Source organism: Mus caroli, chromosome 16 (assembly GCF_900094665.2).
Source record: "Mus caroli chromosome 16, CAROLI_EIJ_v1.1, whole genome shotgun sequence".
Lineage (NCBI taxonomy): Eukaryota > Metazoa > Chordata > Mammalia > Rodentia > Muridae > Mus > Mus caroli.
The window spans coordinates 31,923,741-31,939,139 of NC_034585.1; the positions used below are offsets into that span (position 1 = coordinate 31,923,741).

Here is a 15,399-nt window from a genome sequence, read left to right on the forward strand (position 1 = left end):
GTGAGGTAACCCAATCACAAAAGAAGTCACTTGATATGCACTCACTGATAAGTGGATATTAGCCCAGAAACTTGGAATACCCAAGATACAATTTGCAAAACACAAAAGAAAATCAAGAAGAAGGAAGACCAACGCATGGATACTTCATTCCTCCTTAGCATAGGGAACAAAATACCCATGGAAGGAGTTACAGAGACAAAGTTTGGAGCTAAGACAAAAGGATGGACCATCCAGAGACTACTCCACCCAGGAATCCATCCCATAATTGGATGGATTCTTTCTTAACTCTGTATCATGACGTGCTCTGAGCCAGCCAACAGCTTCTTTCTTCAGCCGCTAGAAGGAGTCAGGGGCTATACATCCAAAAATGCAAGCTTTCCTAATGCTTGCCATGCATGTTGGGACAGAGGAGACAGGCTGATGACAGTCAAGTACTGTGCTGGTGATCTCAGGTTTTAGGGGTGTCCTTGTTACAAAAATAAAAGCAAAAGGTACCCAGTCCTCCCAATGGTAAGAGTCTGGCCCCTACCTTCCCTCCCCACCTCCCCCCCTCCCAGTCCCACTTTTATGGAGTGCAATGGATTGATTGGGAAGGTTTTCTTCCCTCCCTCTTGCTTTGGCAGTCTCTGCAAACACTGTCCTGGAGACATGAAGTGTTGTTATGTGCAGATGAAAACATTGCTTTGTGGGGAGGGCTGTTTCTCACTAAATGGCCCGCCTCTCCTGCCTCCCTCCCTTAATTTTATGAGGTGCAAACTAGGACTGGGGGCCTGGCAAGAGAAGGAGCAGACAGTTGCTCCCCATATAGCAGATGAACACATTCCTGCTAGCAGGCCAGACCCTTCAGTGAGGAGACAGACTATTTCCCTATAAATAAAGGTTCCGTTACAGAATGATAGCATTTTAGAGCATGCTGTATTATGGACAGCACTGGCGCTCACTGCTTACAATCTATAGGACTGCATATAAAGAGGGTTTCTAGTAGAAGGACCATTCATTTTCTGTTCTCTATGTTTATCCTTCCCTTGAATGCTAAAGTGTAGCTTATCACGCAGAGGAAATTAACATAATTGTGACAATAGGGAGGAGCTGCTGCTTTGCTTTCTGATCAATATCTATAATGGGAAATGGAATCATTATTTTGGAGGCACCTCAAAGGAGCTGAGAGCCGCATGTTCAGTCTGGGTGAGGTCTACTCTGCCTGAGCCTGGGCTGTGAACCAAAAGACCCTGCAGGATTCTTCCCAGGTGTGTGGAATGGAGATTATCCCAAAATGCCAGCTGTCTGTCCTTGCTGTCCTGCATGCCAAATTCTTCCAGAGTGACTCTGCCATGTCTTTCCAGGCCTGCTCTTGTCCTCCATGGATTTGGGCCAGCCCAAGCGTCATGACAGTTGTCCCGCTGGGGACAGGGATGGAGCACTACCACCGGGTGCTCCTGGCCTGAGCCCTTCTATGCTTCCCTCTGCAGGACAGCCCATCCAGTTTGCTCACTCCATCTGTGAGGCAGGCGTGGCCGAGCTCCACATCCAGGATGCCCTGCCAGAGGACCGTGGCACCTACACCTGCCTGGCTGAGAATGCCATGGGGCAGGTGTCCTGCAGTGCCACTGTCACCGTCCAAGGTAGGATCTTTCAAGCACACTGCTAGATGTATTTCTCCTACCGGTGTCTGTCTGCATTGAAGAAAGAATGTTTATAGACCGTAGGATGGCTGGCCCAGATCCAAGGAGCTGAACTGGAATCTAAGTGGAATTGTGGTTTCTGGCAGGCAGCTGCAGAAACAGAGGGGCTGCTGGACCATCTAGGGATAAAGGACAGGTTGCACAGAAAGTCTTGAGCATAGGCACACAGCAGCACAGCTAACATCCCAACACTAGAGAACATGAGAAAATCCTGATTTCCAGGCCAACCTGAGATATATAGAAAGCAAGACCCTGTCAAATAAAAGGAAGGAAAAAAGAAAGGAAAGTAGGAAGAGGAGAGAGGGGAAGTCCCTGACCTGACCATCACGGCAGGCAGACGGAAGAGATGGTCTCTGCCAGTCCTCAGTAATCCAAGGGATTGGAGGGATCCCTTGACCCCACTGGGTCATGGACACTGCAAGACTTTAGGAGGGTATTCACATGTCATTAATATGCAAGGTCTCACAAATGGCTCTGTGCCCTCAGGAACTAGTGGTGAAGCAGATTCTGAGACTCTTGAAGAATCACTGGGTATTCCTCACCTACCCAACCCAGCCCTTCCCCCAACCACGCTTGTTTTCGACCATCACCTGCCTGTTGCCAAGCAATCTGATTATCACAGTCATTCACTGATCCCCCAGCACTTAGTCACCAGGGATCTGCAGGCATTGTGGAGGCTGGAGACTGACCCTGCTGGGCTGTGGGTGGTTATGGTGCCTGTTTCTAGGATGGGAAGGTGTCCAGGCCCTCAGGTAAGCTTGGTCCCACCTTTCCTTCGCTTGTGCCCCCAGCTCCTGAGAGTGACTGTGCCTTCTGAATGCTTAGACTGGGTAGAGTGTGCCTGCCTTCCCTGTCAGCCAAGCAGAAAACTACACCTCATTTCTTTTGTCCTCGGATAATTCAGACCTCGCAGAAGAGCCCTCTTGGAGTATGAACAGCCACATTCTGGGTGACTGCATGTGATGGTGTGACAGAAAAGGGACACAATGCCTTCTGCCTACCCTCATGAGCTGTACCACCTCACAGAGACCCTTAGGGCTCAGGGCACCGTGTTGACCCTGTTTTATACAGAAGGGTCTAATGGCCTTGACGTCAGTGGAACTTGGACAGCACAGGGTAATAGGTATAGCTGGCTTCTGAGCCCAGGTCCTGGGACAGGGCCTAGGTCACCCCATAACTGGCCTTTCTCAGAGTATTCCTCCCATGACCTGAAGTCGGAGGCTAGCCGCAAGAGGAAGGGAGCTGTCCTTCCCTAGGGCTCAGGGGCATTCTCTAACAGAGAATGTGGTCCATGGCTGCCCTGTGCATCCATCTGCCAGGAGAGACTTGGATTTCTCTGAAGAAATGCCTCTGTGTGGAGTCATGTGTGAACCAGTCTGCCCCTGCCTTCCAGGAAGCCTTCCACACTGGGGTCAGAGCTAGCAGTGGCCCGTGAGATCTTTTCTGGTCCACAGATAAAACCAACTTATCTCCATAGTTCTCATGGCATGGCTTGGGGGCCTCAGGGGACATAGTATGAGACTTCCAGGGAAGCACAGAAGTTCACAGGCTGGTCTTGGAAGCCCAGGGCAGTGGCTTTCCCCTTTTTCCCAGAGGCTAGACAGTCTGCAGTGGACAAGAAAGTACGAATGATATGGGCTGGGCCACCTTACCCAGTTTTGTGTGGACAGCTTCCTCTGATAGCTAATCCGCTGTCTGCCTTCAACTGTTTGTGTTTAAGTTGGATTAGAGGCTCAGCTAACAGTCTCTCTGTGTCTCTCTGTTTTTGTCTGTGTGTGTGTGTGTGTGTGTGAGAGAGAGAGAGAGAGAGAGAGAGAGAGAGAGAGAGAGAGAAAGAGAGAGAGAGAGAGTGAGGGAGAGGGATAGAGACAGAGGGAGGGAGGGGAGAGAGGCAGGGAGAGAGAGGGGGGAGAGAGAGAGTTAGTTAAGGGGTCTTCAGATGAAGGATTGGGGAGCTCTGAGGTGTTCACCTGATGCCGGGGTGTTGGGAAGGCTGGGGAGGGTTGCATGGTTGACCATCTAAGTATGTCTTAAAGAAAAAGGAGAAAAGCTGCCGCGTAGCTCCATCAGGACCCCTGGATCTGCTGTCAGCAGCCCAGTGAGTGAGTGCCCTCCTGGGTGGGGGATCTGCTGGCCTGGCCAAGCCAGACTGAGGCTCAGAACCATAAATGGAAACTAAGACAGACACAACCACTCGGGCCCGATGCAGACTTCCCTGCACAGGGCTGGCAGAGGAAGCCTGGCACAGTGACATTTCTGGCTCCCTGCCCCAAGGTGCTTTAGAGGTTCCAAGCATTATCTTGCAACTATCATCAGCGTTGGAATTACTCTGACTGTCTTAGCAGCTGCTCTGGCTCCAGACCCCTGGGAGCTGTTAGGGGCCATATTCCCTCCTAACTCAGTTGCTGCGCTGTCCTGCCCTAAAGCTACCCAGGCCCCGTTCTGTCACTCTCCGTGTGGCATGGTGGAAAGTGTGAATCCAAAGCCAGCTTGCCTGACCTGAATACCATTTACCACTTCCTAGTCCTGACCCCGGGGTGTCAACTCTCCAGGCACCACCTTCCTCTGTGTGACATGGGAGCCCTGGCACATGAGGACTAAATAGACGGATGGCACCTTGTCCACAGACCATGGAATGTTCCATATATGCCGTGGACAAGAATGTCCCAGGAAGTGGTTTTACGCAAAAAATCAACCTCTTGATTATCTGTCTGATAGGTAAAGAACAGGTGGGATTGGAAGTTCAAGATCAGCCTGGGCTACACAGCTCCAAACGTGAGAAACATGAGCAATTGATTGAGACTAACTTCAGGCCATGGCCTCCTGTGTTGCACCTCAAGGCTCTGACCACAAGATGTCGCAGTGCGGCAATGCATTACCTTCCACTTGCTGGGTTTCCCCCACTGTGAGGAGCTGATTCTGCAGCTGCCATGCCCCCTGCACACACACACACACACACACACACACACACACACACACACACACACACACACANCCACTGTGAGGAGCTGATTCTGCAGCTGCCATGCCCCCTGCACACACACACACACACACACACACACACACACACACACACACACACACACACACCACCCCCTCGTTCTTTCGAGACTTGAGCAAATTCTATGCTGAAGGGAAGGCATAGGGACTCTTTCTCATCTCTTCAGCCTTTGGTCAAGGTTTCACAGTCGGTCCGAGCACTGGCCCAGCACGTGGACCACTCTGCTTGTCTCTGTAGTTGTACTCCGAAAGCCTACCTAGCTCCCACAAACGATGCCACTTTCTTCCAGAAGCCTCACCTCAGAATAAGCCCTGTTAACACTCTGCGTCCCTTGTTGCACTGACTCACTTTGCTAAGTACCTGCATTCATCTGGTCTGGGGACACTGTAAGACACAGGTCAGACAAAGGCCCCACCCTTATCATCCCTTCCTCTGATGGCGACGGAGCCAGCTTAACGACACATGCCAATTCATGCTCTTAAGGAAATGAATAGAGGTCAGTGCTTGTCTGCCATCCTTATACCCCTGTGCTGGATATTGTTCTAGGCAGGCGACAGGCAGCACAGCCAGTGCTCAGACCCTGGGGTGGGAGCAACACCAGCCTACTCGAGATGCCCACGGTGGCTGGAGCCAGGTGAACAGTCTGGCAGGACATTGCTGGAGGGAGTTGTGTCCTGCAGGCCCTCATGGGTTAAGGAATTAACTGATTGTTTGTTTAAGCATCTGCAGTCTTCCTGTAGGGAGACCCGTTGTCCTCCTGTTGTTGTATTTAGCACAGGGCCTGTCCTGTGAGCCCCTGTGAGCAGGTGAGCAGTGACAGAGAGCAATGAGGTGGACAAGTCTTCCCTACATGCAGGGAGGCATTACCTCAACTTCCCCAGTCCTCGAAGATCTCAGTGCTCTCGTATGGTATTAAGAGACCTGTGAATTAGCTCTCAACAGCCCCTCATCAAATATGCCTGTTTCCCCATCATTAACCAGGCAACATAGCCTTCCCTCCCCATCTAAATGGATGAATCCAAGTTCCTGCAGTGTTCTGGAACATCTAAAAACAGTTAATAACTCCCTGTATTATTAGGTCTGAGTCTGGGCAGGGAACTTCCTTGGGCTAGGATATTTTCAAATTACACCCCTACACATACACACATAGTATCTATGTCAAGGCTAAATTCTTTTTGGGGGGGGGGGGTGAGACAGGGTTTCTCTGTGTAGCCCTGGCTGTCCTGGAACTCACTCCGTAGACCAGGCTGGCCTCGAACTCAGAAATCCGCCTACCTCTGCCTCCTGAGTGCTGGGATTAAAGGCGTGCACCACCACCACCCGGCCAAGGCTAAATTCTTAAGCAACAAGATGAATTACTAGTCTGCTAATTGTACCTATTTTGACATGGTTCCTCCACTAATGGTTTGTTTGTTTAACTAAAGGCATGCTGAGCCTGTAAAGGGTACCTAAGGACATAAAACATGGATTAGGTAAAAAAAAAATCTGATGTGAAATATGTTTTATAAAGACATTTGCTAGAGAAGAGTTCCTCCTAATGAGGAAAACAGGGCCCTTAAAAGCAACCAAGTTCTTGACTCTGAACACCTAGGCATGTGGCCACTCCCAGCCTCCTCCTCCTCCTCCTCCTCCGCTCATCCCAACTCTCGGTGTGTCACTTGGACCTTATATCATCTGTCTGCTGCTGGCCTAAGTCACGCATGCTGCCCTCTGGCAGACGATCACACTGGTAACCTTTCTAACCCTTTCAGTACAGAGAGAGTCCTTGAAGGAGGGGAAGCAGCATTGTCTGTAGCCTGCTGTTTAAAGCTATCCTGAGAACCTCGGTCCGCCCGAGCATCTGCTCAGTCTTTGAAACTTAAGCTAAGCAGTGAGTTAAGGGGAGTCGGTGTCTGCCCAGCTTTTCATTGTCTACAGGCTGGGGCCTTCACACTGGGAGGAGGTGTGCAGGCCAAGATGTGTGCTTCTGGCACAGAGCTCAGAACTGGAGCCTCGCTTTACTGAGTGGACAATTATAGAGGCTCATCACTGCCCAGCTTTACAGCCCTTTGTAGACCATAGGCCCCCGTTTCCTGGCTCACAGACCTTGACCAAAAATACCATCCCAAATGAAAAACCTTGTGTTCCCAGTGGCAAAATGTGGCCCAGTTAGGACAGCACAAACGGTAGTATGGTTTCCAGGCCTCGCTGGCAAAGACCAACTCCTTGCCTGCCTGTTTAGAGTGTGATTATAACTGCTAAGACCTTAAGAAGGTTGAGGTTGTACTGGTCCCTGCCTCTCATCTAGCAGCCCTTCATTACTGGTTAGATCTTTTGTGAGATGCCATGTGTCTTGTCCCTTTTGTGAGATGCCATACATCTTGTCCCTTTTGTGAGATGCCACGCGTCTCCCTTTTGCTCTCTTCCTCACACATGCCTCTTTCCATTTGCTTCTTCAGTTGTGAGAAGTCAGCAGGAGAAAGAAAGGCCAAAAATGCCATCAAAAGCAGCCCTTGCGCTGACTTTCCAAGAAGGCTTAGGAGACAGACTTTTGTTGAAAGGGAATTCAGATACCTCCCCAGGGACTTACAGCTTGCCAAGTGCCCTGGAAATGGGAAGGGGCTGGGCTGCCTTCCTGCAAGGCCAAGAAACCAAGCCCTGGAATGTGGGAGAGGAGGCACTGGTCCCTGATGCTGGGACCATACTGCATTCTGAGCATCAAATAAAAAGGAAGATTGGCTGTAGAGCCTCTCAATTGGTGATTTATTGAAATTCCATAGAATTGCAGGGTCGAGAGGGAATCCAATTTGCTGTTGGAATGGCATTTTGCATTGTGGTAGCTAAGGGAAATGGTTTGTGTTCAAGAACTAAAGAGATCCTTTAGTAGATCCAAGATGAAGCCCAGCATGTTCATTTAACACATGTTTTGGATCCATAAACTCAGGGGCTTCTGAAAGCAGCAGGCTGGTCAGCATAGGTTGTCCAGTGGTAGGGGTCGGGGTGATGATGGTTTTAAGAAATTCAGAGGGGGCTGGCGAGATGGCTCAGTGGGTAAGAGCACCCGACTGCTCTTCCGAAGGTCCAGAGTTCAAATCCCAGCAACCACATGGTGGCTCACAACCATCCATAACGAGATCTGGCACCCTCTTCTGGAGTGTCTGAAGACAGCTACAGTGTACTTATATATAATAAATAAATAAATCTTAAAAAAAAAAGAATAAAAAAAAAAGAAATTCAGAATCGAGTTATGTTTCCTACTCAACTCATAGGAAATTGAGGAAGGACGGTAGAGGGGGAAAAGAAGGAAATTTGTTAGAGTACCAAGAGACACTGCAGCCAGGACCAGCCATCTGCAGGAAGCGGTGGATGGCTCGTTATACCAGGTCCAGGAGGAGCCGAAGGCTTTGCTGGCCCATGTTTAAGGAGCAGCTGGTATTGCTTATTGTACTGGACCAGGTGGGTATAGAACACAATGAGCTGCTTCGTCCTCTGGGTGCTGAATTTTTCCAGAACGTTGCATTTGTTCTTGAACTGAGGTCACCATTAGTTGGGGTCTTCAAGGGGGAGCTCTGAAAGGAAAAGGATGATTGTGTAGACAGGGTGGCTGGCCTCGGTGCCTCTCACACAACTTTTCACCTGCTGCTGAGCTATTTTATCAGTGACCCATCCTTGGTTGTATTTCCTGTCCTCTCCAGGACGGTGTGAGCCTGCCTCTTCTCTCAGTGGAACCGTGGCAGTCAGTTCAATGCGGCACACCAGAACCAAAACCCACAGCAACAGAAAAATTCACCTTGGACAGTTAGTCTTAGACTAGTGTGAAGCTCTAGTTTCTAGACTCTAGAAAGGCAGTCTCTCCTCTCCGGGCTTGCTCTCAGCAGGAGCAGGAAGCACGGCTGTGGGAAAAGCCTGGGGTATATTTAGTCTAGCCCCTGCTGGGGCTGGATACAGGGCATCCACCCCTGGCCCCAGTAATCACTCCCTTGGAGTCTGTATACTGTGGGAGCCCAGTGCCTGCCTTCCAGATGAGGAAGGCTGGAGGTCTCTCACCCCTGAGGCTGGCTTCCTATTGTGACCTCAAAGCAAGACATTCCCAGAGTAATGGATCTCTGGGTTAACAGCAGCCCTGGGCATGGACACAGTATTTGTTAGTGTCTTAGGGTTTTACTGCTGTGAACAGACACCATGATCAAGGCAAGTCTTATTAAGGACAGCGTTTAATTGGGGCTGGCTTACAGGTTCAGAGGTTCAGTCCATTATCATCAAGGAAATTTGACAGCATCCAGGCAGGCATGGTACAGGAAGAGCTAAGAGTTCTACATCTTCATCTGAAGGCTGCTAGCAGAATAGTGGCTTCCAGGGAGCTAGGATGAGGGTCTTAAAGCCCACATCCACAGAGACACACCTACTCCAACAGGGCCACACCTTCTAATAGTGCCACTCCCTGGGCTGAGCATATACAAACCATAACAGGTAGTATTTGGGTGACCTGCCCTGTTCTTAGATCCCCAGAGAGAAAGCAAGAAGCCTGACCCAGTCTGTTGTATTCTCATGCCTCTTAGCCACTGCAGTGCAGCCCTGGGGAGTCAGGAAGGCCACCTTCCTCCCTTGAATGGGAGTTTGCTCACCCAGATTATTGTCAAGAACTTTTCCAGCTTTACCTCCATGGCTGCGGTTGATTGACTCTGCTCAATCAAAACAGCCAGTGGGATTCGAGAAAGCAAATTGTTTGTTTATATACTGACTGGTGTTAAAAGTTGTTGTAGACTCTTTTGAGGTAGGCCTTGAACTCCCTGGGTAACCGAGGCTATGAGTCTGAATTCCTGATCCTCCTGCCTCTCCCTCTAGACTGCTGGGCTTCGTGAGCATGCACTATCATGCCCGGCTGTATGTGGTCCTGGGTGTTGAGCTTGGCTTAATTTGTGCACTCTGCCAACTGAGCTACAACCCTAGCCCCACAGCTGTGTTGACATAGTTTCTTAGAGTCATCTAAGAGTCCTGCAGTGGGATCACAGTACACGCTCTACTCATCTAGGTTGTTTTATTGTTGGTAATAATGAACATACATAGTCTACCTTTTGCCTGTCTGGTCTCTGCTCTGCTTTTCTTCAGCTGTCAAAAATAGGCTTTATGAATGAGCTGCAATGTGCTGTCCTCTGTGGTACTGTCACAGCCTGCTGTGGTCAGCACTGGAGAGTGTTGGTTCCCTTTGGAGAGGCATCTATGGTGTACCCTGCCTTGTCCTCGGAAGGCCTGGGCAAGTGCTCCATCCTGGCCATCCCTCTCTGGCTGCGTGGCCACCGTAACACATCCTGGGTTCACTCAGTGGGTAGTGGTTTGGGACTGGGGATCCAGGAAACTACTTCAGGCTCCTCTTCTCAGGGTGTCTAAAGGAAGCCACTTACTTGGAACCCAAGGCCTTCCCTGTTGTCTTAGACCCAATTCAGCCCATGTTCACTAGAAGGTTGGCCATTTTCTCACCCCATGAAGAACTTGGGCTTATTCACTGCTGTTCCCTGACCTGAATTCAGGATCATCATATCCTGAGTGATTAACCCCACACCTGCTGGAGGGATTCAAAACAAATAGGGACACCAACCTGCAGACTGGAGAGCAAATTATTTCCTCCCGTTGTCCCTGTAGGACTAAAGGGAAGAAAGAGCGGGTAGCCACTCTGGATCCAAAGGCTGAGCTGTTTCCTCGGACTCCTCTCTTGGGGAGGTGCAGTGAAGTTCCACTAGTTTATTTTGAGATCTGTCTCATGGTGTCTCTGCATGACATCACAGAACTTGCTTTGGGCCACTTAAAAACAAACAAACAAACAAACAAACAAGTTAAATCATAATCGTCAGGGAAGGCTCAGGATCCACGGCTTCTTAGGCTACTGATAGGTCCACTGTGTGACTCTAGGCAGGCAGGAGTCGGCCAGTTCTCAGGAGATGCCTATAAATGACATTGATGAGTGTGGACAACGTGAACTTAGGGAGGTTCAACTTGGGATTTTCAATTTTATAGTGTTCTGAGGAGCAGTCAGACCCAGTCAGCATTGTGACCCCAAGATGTCTATCAGCATTGTGACCCCAAGATCAAACAGCCAGTTCCCTACAGCAAGCTGTGTTGCCGAGCTGCCATACTCTGCAGAGGTGTGTCACTGAGCTGCCATATTCTATAGAGCTATGTCTCTGAGCTTCAATGCTCTGTAGACCTGCGTGACCCCCAGCATTGTGACCCCAAGATCAAACAGCCAGTCCCCTACAGCAAGCTGTGTTGCTGAGCTGCCATACTCTGTAGAACTGTGTCTCTGAGCTTCAGAGCTGTGTTTCTGAGCTGCAATACTCTCTGTCGGTTCACCAAATGCATTTTAAACTTACCATACTTTGTTGCTTATAGTAGGTTTATAGGAAACCACACTAAGTTGAGCAGCATTGTGGTTGCACATATTGTTTTCAAGCTCTGTCTTCAAAACTCCCTGAAACTCTGAGACAACCCTAGAGTCAGGTGAAGGTGTGGGGCTTCAGGTAGAGGCTTATTTACGGTTCAGATCCAACTCCAAGTCTCAGGTGTCTACCTCTGCTGGCTTGTTGTTGTTTTTGTTGTTTATTTTCAGGTTGCCACAACTTAGAGTCATCCAGAGATGCTGTAACCTCAACTGAAAAAATGCCCCCAAAAAATCAACCTGCAGACAATAGATGTCTAGAGAGCCCAGCCCACTGTGGGTGGTGTTTCCCCTAGGCAAGTGGTCCTGGATAGAATAAGAAAGCATGCTAAGCCAGCCTTAAGAACAAACCACTGGGCTGGTGAGATGGCTCAGCGGGTAAGAGCACCCGACTGCTCTTCCGAAGGTCCAGAGTTCAAATCCCAGCAACCACATGGTGGCTCACAACCATCCGTAATGAGATCTGGCGTCCTCTTCTGGAGTGTCTGAAGACAGCTACAGTGTACTCACATATAATAAATAAATAAATCTTTAAAAAAAAAAAAGAANNAANCANNANNCAGTGNNNCTCCATAGCCTTTGCTTCAGTTCCTGCTTTGAGTTCCTGTCCTAGCTTTCCACAGTGATAGAGTCCTACCTAGGAGTTATAAACTGGAAAAAAGGTTTCCTTCCTAAGTTGTTTGGTCATGGTGTTTTATCACAGCAATAGAAACCTAAGACTTGTCCAGGGCACAGGCACTCAGGCCTTAGACCCAGCAAGCTGCCATGTTGGGGTACAACTCTCCCCCCTTCCCCCAATGCTTTCTTAGCTCCCAGGGCAGGTTGGGTGGTGTAAACAGATCTCTAGACTCTAGCAGCCAGGATCCAGAGTGCTGTGGCTTTCCTGGAGCTCCGGGTAAGAGTACAGGCAATAGGAAGAAGTGAGAGAGAATGACCAGACCTGGAAGAGCAGTCAGTCAGTCAGACAGGCGAGCAAACTGGGATTAGATGCTCCTGCTGTACCCAGAAGGAGTTCCAGTCCATCTGTATGGAGCTCGTGGCTTGGGCTGTGAGGCAGAGATGCAGGAACAGGGAGTCCTCTGCAGAGGGGAAACATTTTGTCCTCTAGCCCTCTCAGTCTGTGCAAGACAGGAAATTCCTCAACCCTCCAGAGGCAGCCAGCTTTCCTGACCACGGCAGCCCAGGCTACATGAGGTAGATCTGTGTGTTTCCAATACAGGCTCCCTAAGTCCACTCTCAGAGCCTCCTGCCAATAGTCCTCCAGCAGCCGCACTCCATCAAAAGACAAGCCCCCGAACTGGGGGCAGGGACCAAGACCACTACCTGGTGGCCAGCGGCGGGACAGAGCAGATCTCTCTTAGTTACTCTTGTGTGCTTGTTCCTTGTTCTCCCTGCCACAGCCTCGCTGAGAAGCGTTACTCTGACTTTTATTCAGTCCTCTGAGCCTCGTCCTCTGATGGTCCCAGAGGCTGGGCTGGGAGAGCTTAGCTTTCTGTGGCCACAGGTAAAAATTAACATGTTGTGAAATGGGCCTTAACCTGGTAAAGAAACCCTGAAAACTACCCCCAGAGTCCTAGAGTTTGAGAGAAAGTTTGGAATTTGTTTCCCTATGGTGGTGGAGACCCAAAGTACGAGAGTCCTCCCTTGATCTTCGATTTTAAATTAGAGGTATTCCGTTGTCTTAGTCGGGTTTCTGTTGTAACGAAATACCCAAAGACGGATACTTTGTAAAGAGGTTAATCTTAGTTCTTAGCTCTAGAGGACAGAAAGCATGACACAGATCTCTGCAGAGGTCTTCATGCTCTGTCCTGTCATGGCCGAGAAGCAATAGAAATCAGTGCATGTGATAGTGTGTGCTGAAGACCAGCAGTGCAGGTTCCAGGCTCACTGTAGAACACGGCACTCTCACATGCACTAATCCAGGTCTCTGAGACCCATCTCGCTCTTGAGAGAACTAAAGACCTTTACCAGTCTCTTGAGAAAGACGCTAGTCCCTTATAGGGGTGGTGACTCCATGACCTATCACCTCTCGGGGGACCCTTTCTAGTGCCTCCATATTGAGAATGAACTCTCATCATGACTCCCAAGGATCAAGTAGAACCTTTGCCTATCTCAGACCCTGATTTGATACCAACTACTACAAACAAACAGAAAGTAATAACTTGTTGTTCGCCCTGAGTTTTAGTTCAAACCATAGCATCTGGCCTACTAATCTTACTCCCTATAGTACCAGAAAAAAACACAACAGCAAAGTGCTATAGGAGAGGCTAGACACTGGACAGCCTGGGGCTTGTCCTGTATGAGAAGCAGACAACGCCTTACCTCCTGGAGACTGGTTGAAGCCAGCCTGGGGGAGGATGGTAAGAGTAGGGAAAAGCGCTTCTGTGAAAAGCTGAGAGGGAGGAGGTGGACCAACCCTGCACCCAGAAAGCTGCCCCGGTCTTCGTCCTTTATTAGCTAGCACGCTACCTTTGTGCCTTTCCCAGATTTTACTCAAGTATTATGAAGGTACAGTGAGCTGCATGTATTTTAGGAGTTTAACTTAAATGAGTTTTGGCAGACATGTGAATATCCATGAAACATTTACCCTGACCTAAAAGGTGAACATTTCTGTTTCTCTTAAGCATTCCTTACTGCTCTTTTCTAATCCACCCCCACCCCTCTGCCACGGCCACCCAATGCTATGCTTTCTGTCTCTCTAGTTTGGGGTGTGTGTGTGTGTGTGTGTGTGTGTGTGTGTGTGTGTGTGTGAGAGGGAGAGACAGAGAGAAACAAAGAGAGGCTGTAGGATGGAGCCAAAGCTTTACTTCACACAGGTGAGACTATTGCTCCATCCCTAGTCACATCCCACCCTGTACTTTTGCTTTGTTTAGCTGAGATGTGATCTTACCCTAAGCTGGCCTCAGGCCTACCATTCTCTTGCCTCCTCAGTGTGGGGATTATCAGTGTTTGTTGCCATATCCAGCTTTAGTTTATTCTTCAAAAAAAAAAAAAAAAAAGAAGGGGAGGAAGAGGAGGAGGAAGTGGGCTTGGGAGTATAGGTTGGTAGTGGCACATGTATTTATGTATGAGATCCTGGATTTGATACCCAGCATCAAGAAGAAGGAGTAAGAAGGGTGTAGGGAGGAGAAGAAAGAAGAAGGAAGAGAATTAATCAGCTGCTTACTGTGTCGTGTGCATATATCATATCTGGCGAGATTAAGAAGAGCATTGTTTGCTTCTGGGGAGACAGTGTCAGGGAGCCAGGTTGGGAGGGAGACTTTACACAGACCCTTCGGTAGCTTTTGGATTCTGTACCACATGAGTGTATCACTTAACTCAAAGGATTAAAAAGAATTTAAGAGGAAAAAGTCTTTATGAAGATGCCCAGTGTGAGCTTTCTCGCTGAGGTCCTCCTGAGGAACCACGACTTGTTTGCACGGGAGTCTGTGGAGCTTCACTGTTTAGTCTCTGCTGTCAGGCCTGAGCATTGTCACATCGGGCAGTGACAGGGGGTGTACCTTGTTCCCAGTGATCTCCAAGAGCCTCCCAGCACATACCAGACCTGAACTTCAGCAAAGCTATGGCATCTAGTGTTTGTGGGGTGCCTGAATGTTTCCCTCCTGTTTTTATGTCTACCACACAGAGAAGAAAGGTGAAGGAGAGAGGGAACACCGTCTATCCCCAGCTCGCAGCAAGCCCATCGCACCCATCTTCCTGCAGGGCCTCTCCGACCTCAAAGTCATGGATGGAAGCCAGGTCACTATGACAGTCCAGGTGTCAGGTCTGTCCAGATGGCTCTGTCCTTGGGGTGTATAAGAGAGTGATCATGTGGCAATGGGTATTGCTCCTAGATGCCCAGAAAACCACCACGGATCCATCGGCAAGGGGCACAAGACTCTTCTGCCATCTGGGTAGCATTCTGTAGACTCAGGGTTATATGGTCCAGGGGAAGGAGAAGATTAAGGTTAACATGGCCAGTTCCAAACGAATGTGTAGGGGTTTTGTTTGATTGTTTGTTTTGGGTTTTGTTTTTGGTTTTGGTTTGTTTTGCCATTTGGTTAGTTTGGTTTGGTTTGTATTTATTTATTTTATTTTATTTTTGGATTTTAAGGAGTTTCGACTCTTTTTTTGTTTTTTAAATTAGTACATATTCGCTGTGGAAATCAATGTGTTTCACAATTGCATTTTATTCAAAAGTATTCTGTACTTTAACCACATTTAGTCATTGCCTTTCCTCGCCTCCCACCAGCCCCTTTCCATTTCCCAAATAGAGCCCCTTCCAGTTTTGATTCATATGAGGAACAAAACAGGGGTGTCCAGTC

General features: G+C 49.0%; 1 protein-coding gene across 4 annotated transcripts in view; it reads left to right on the forward strand.

Annotated features, from left to right (window-relative positions):
- Window positions 1-15,399, forward strand: part of Mylk (myosin light chain kinase) — a 253,275-nt gene that overhangs the window by 147,622 nt on the left and 90,254 nt on the right. For all 4 annotated transcript variants that reach the window (XM_029470833.1, XM_029470834.1, XM_029470835.1 and 1 more), the window contains exons 11-12: window positions 1,470-1,622; window positions 14,721-14,858. In XM_029470833.1, coding sequence (XP_029326693.1) covers window positions 1,470-1,622; window positions 14,721-14,858 — 291 coding nt within the window. The remainder of the gene's footprint in view (window positions 1-1,469; window positions 1,623-14,720; window positions 14,859-15,399) is intronic.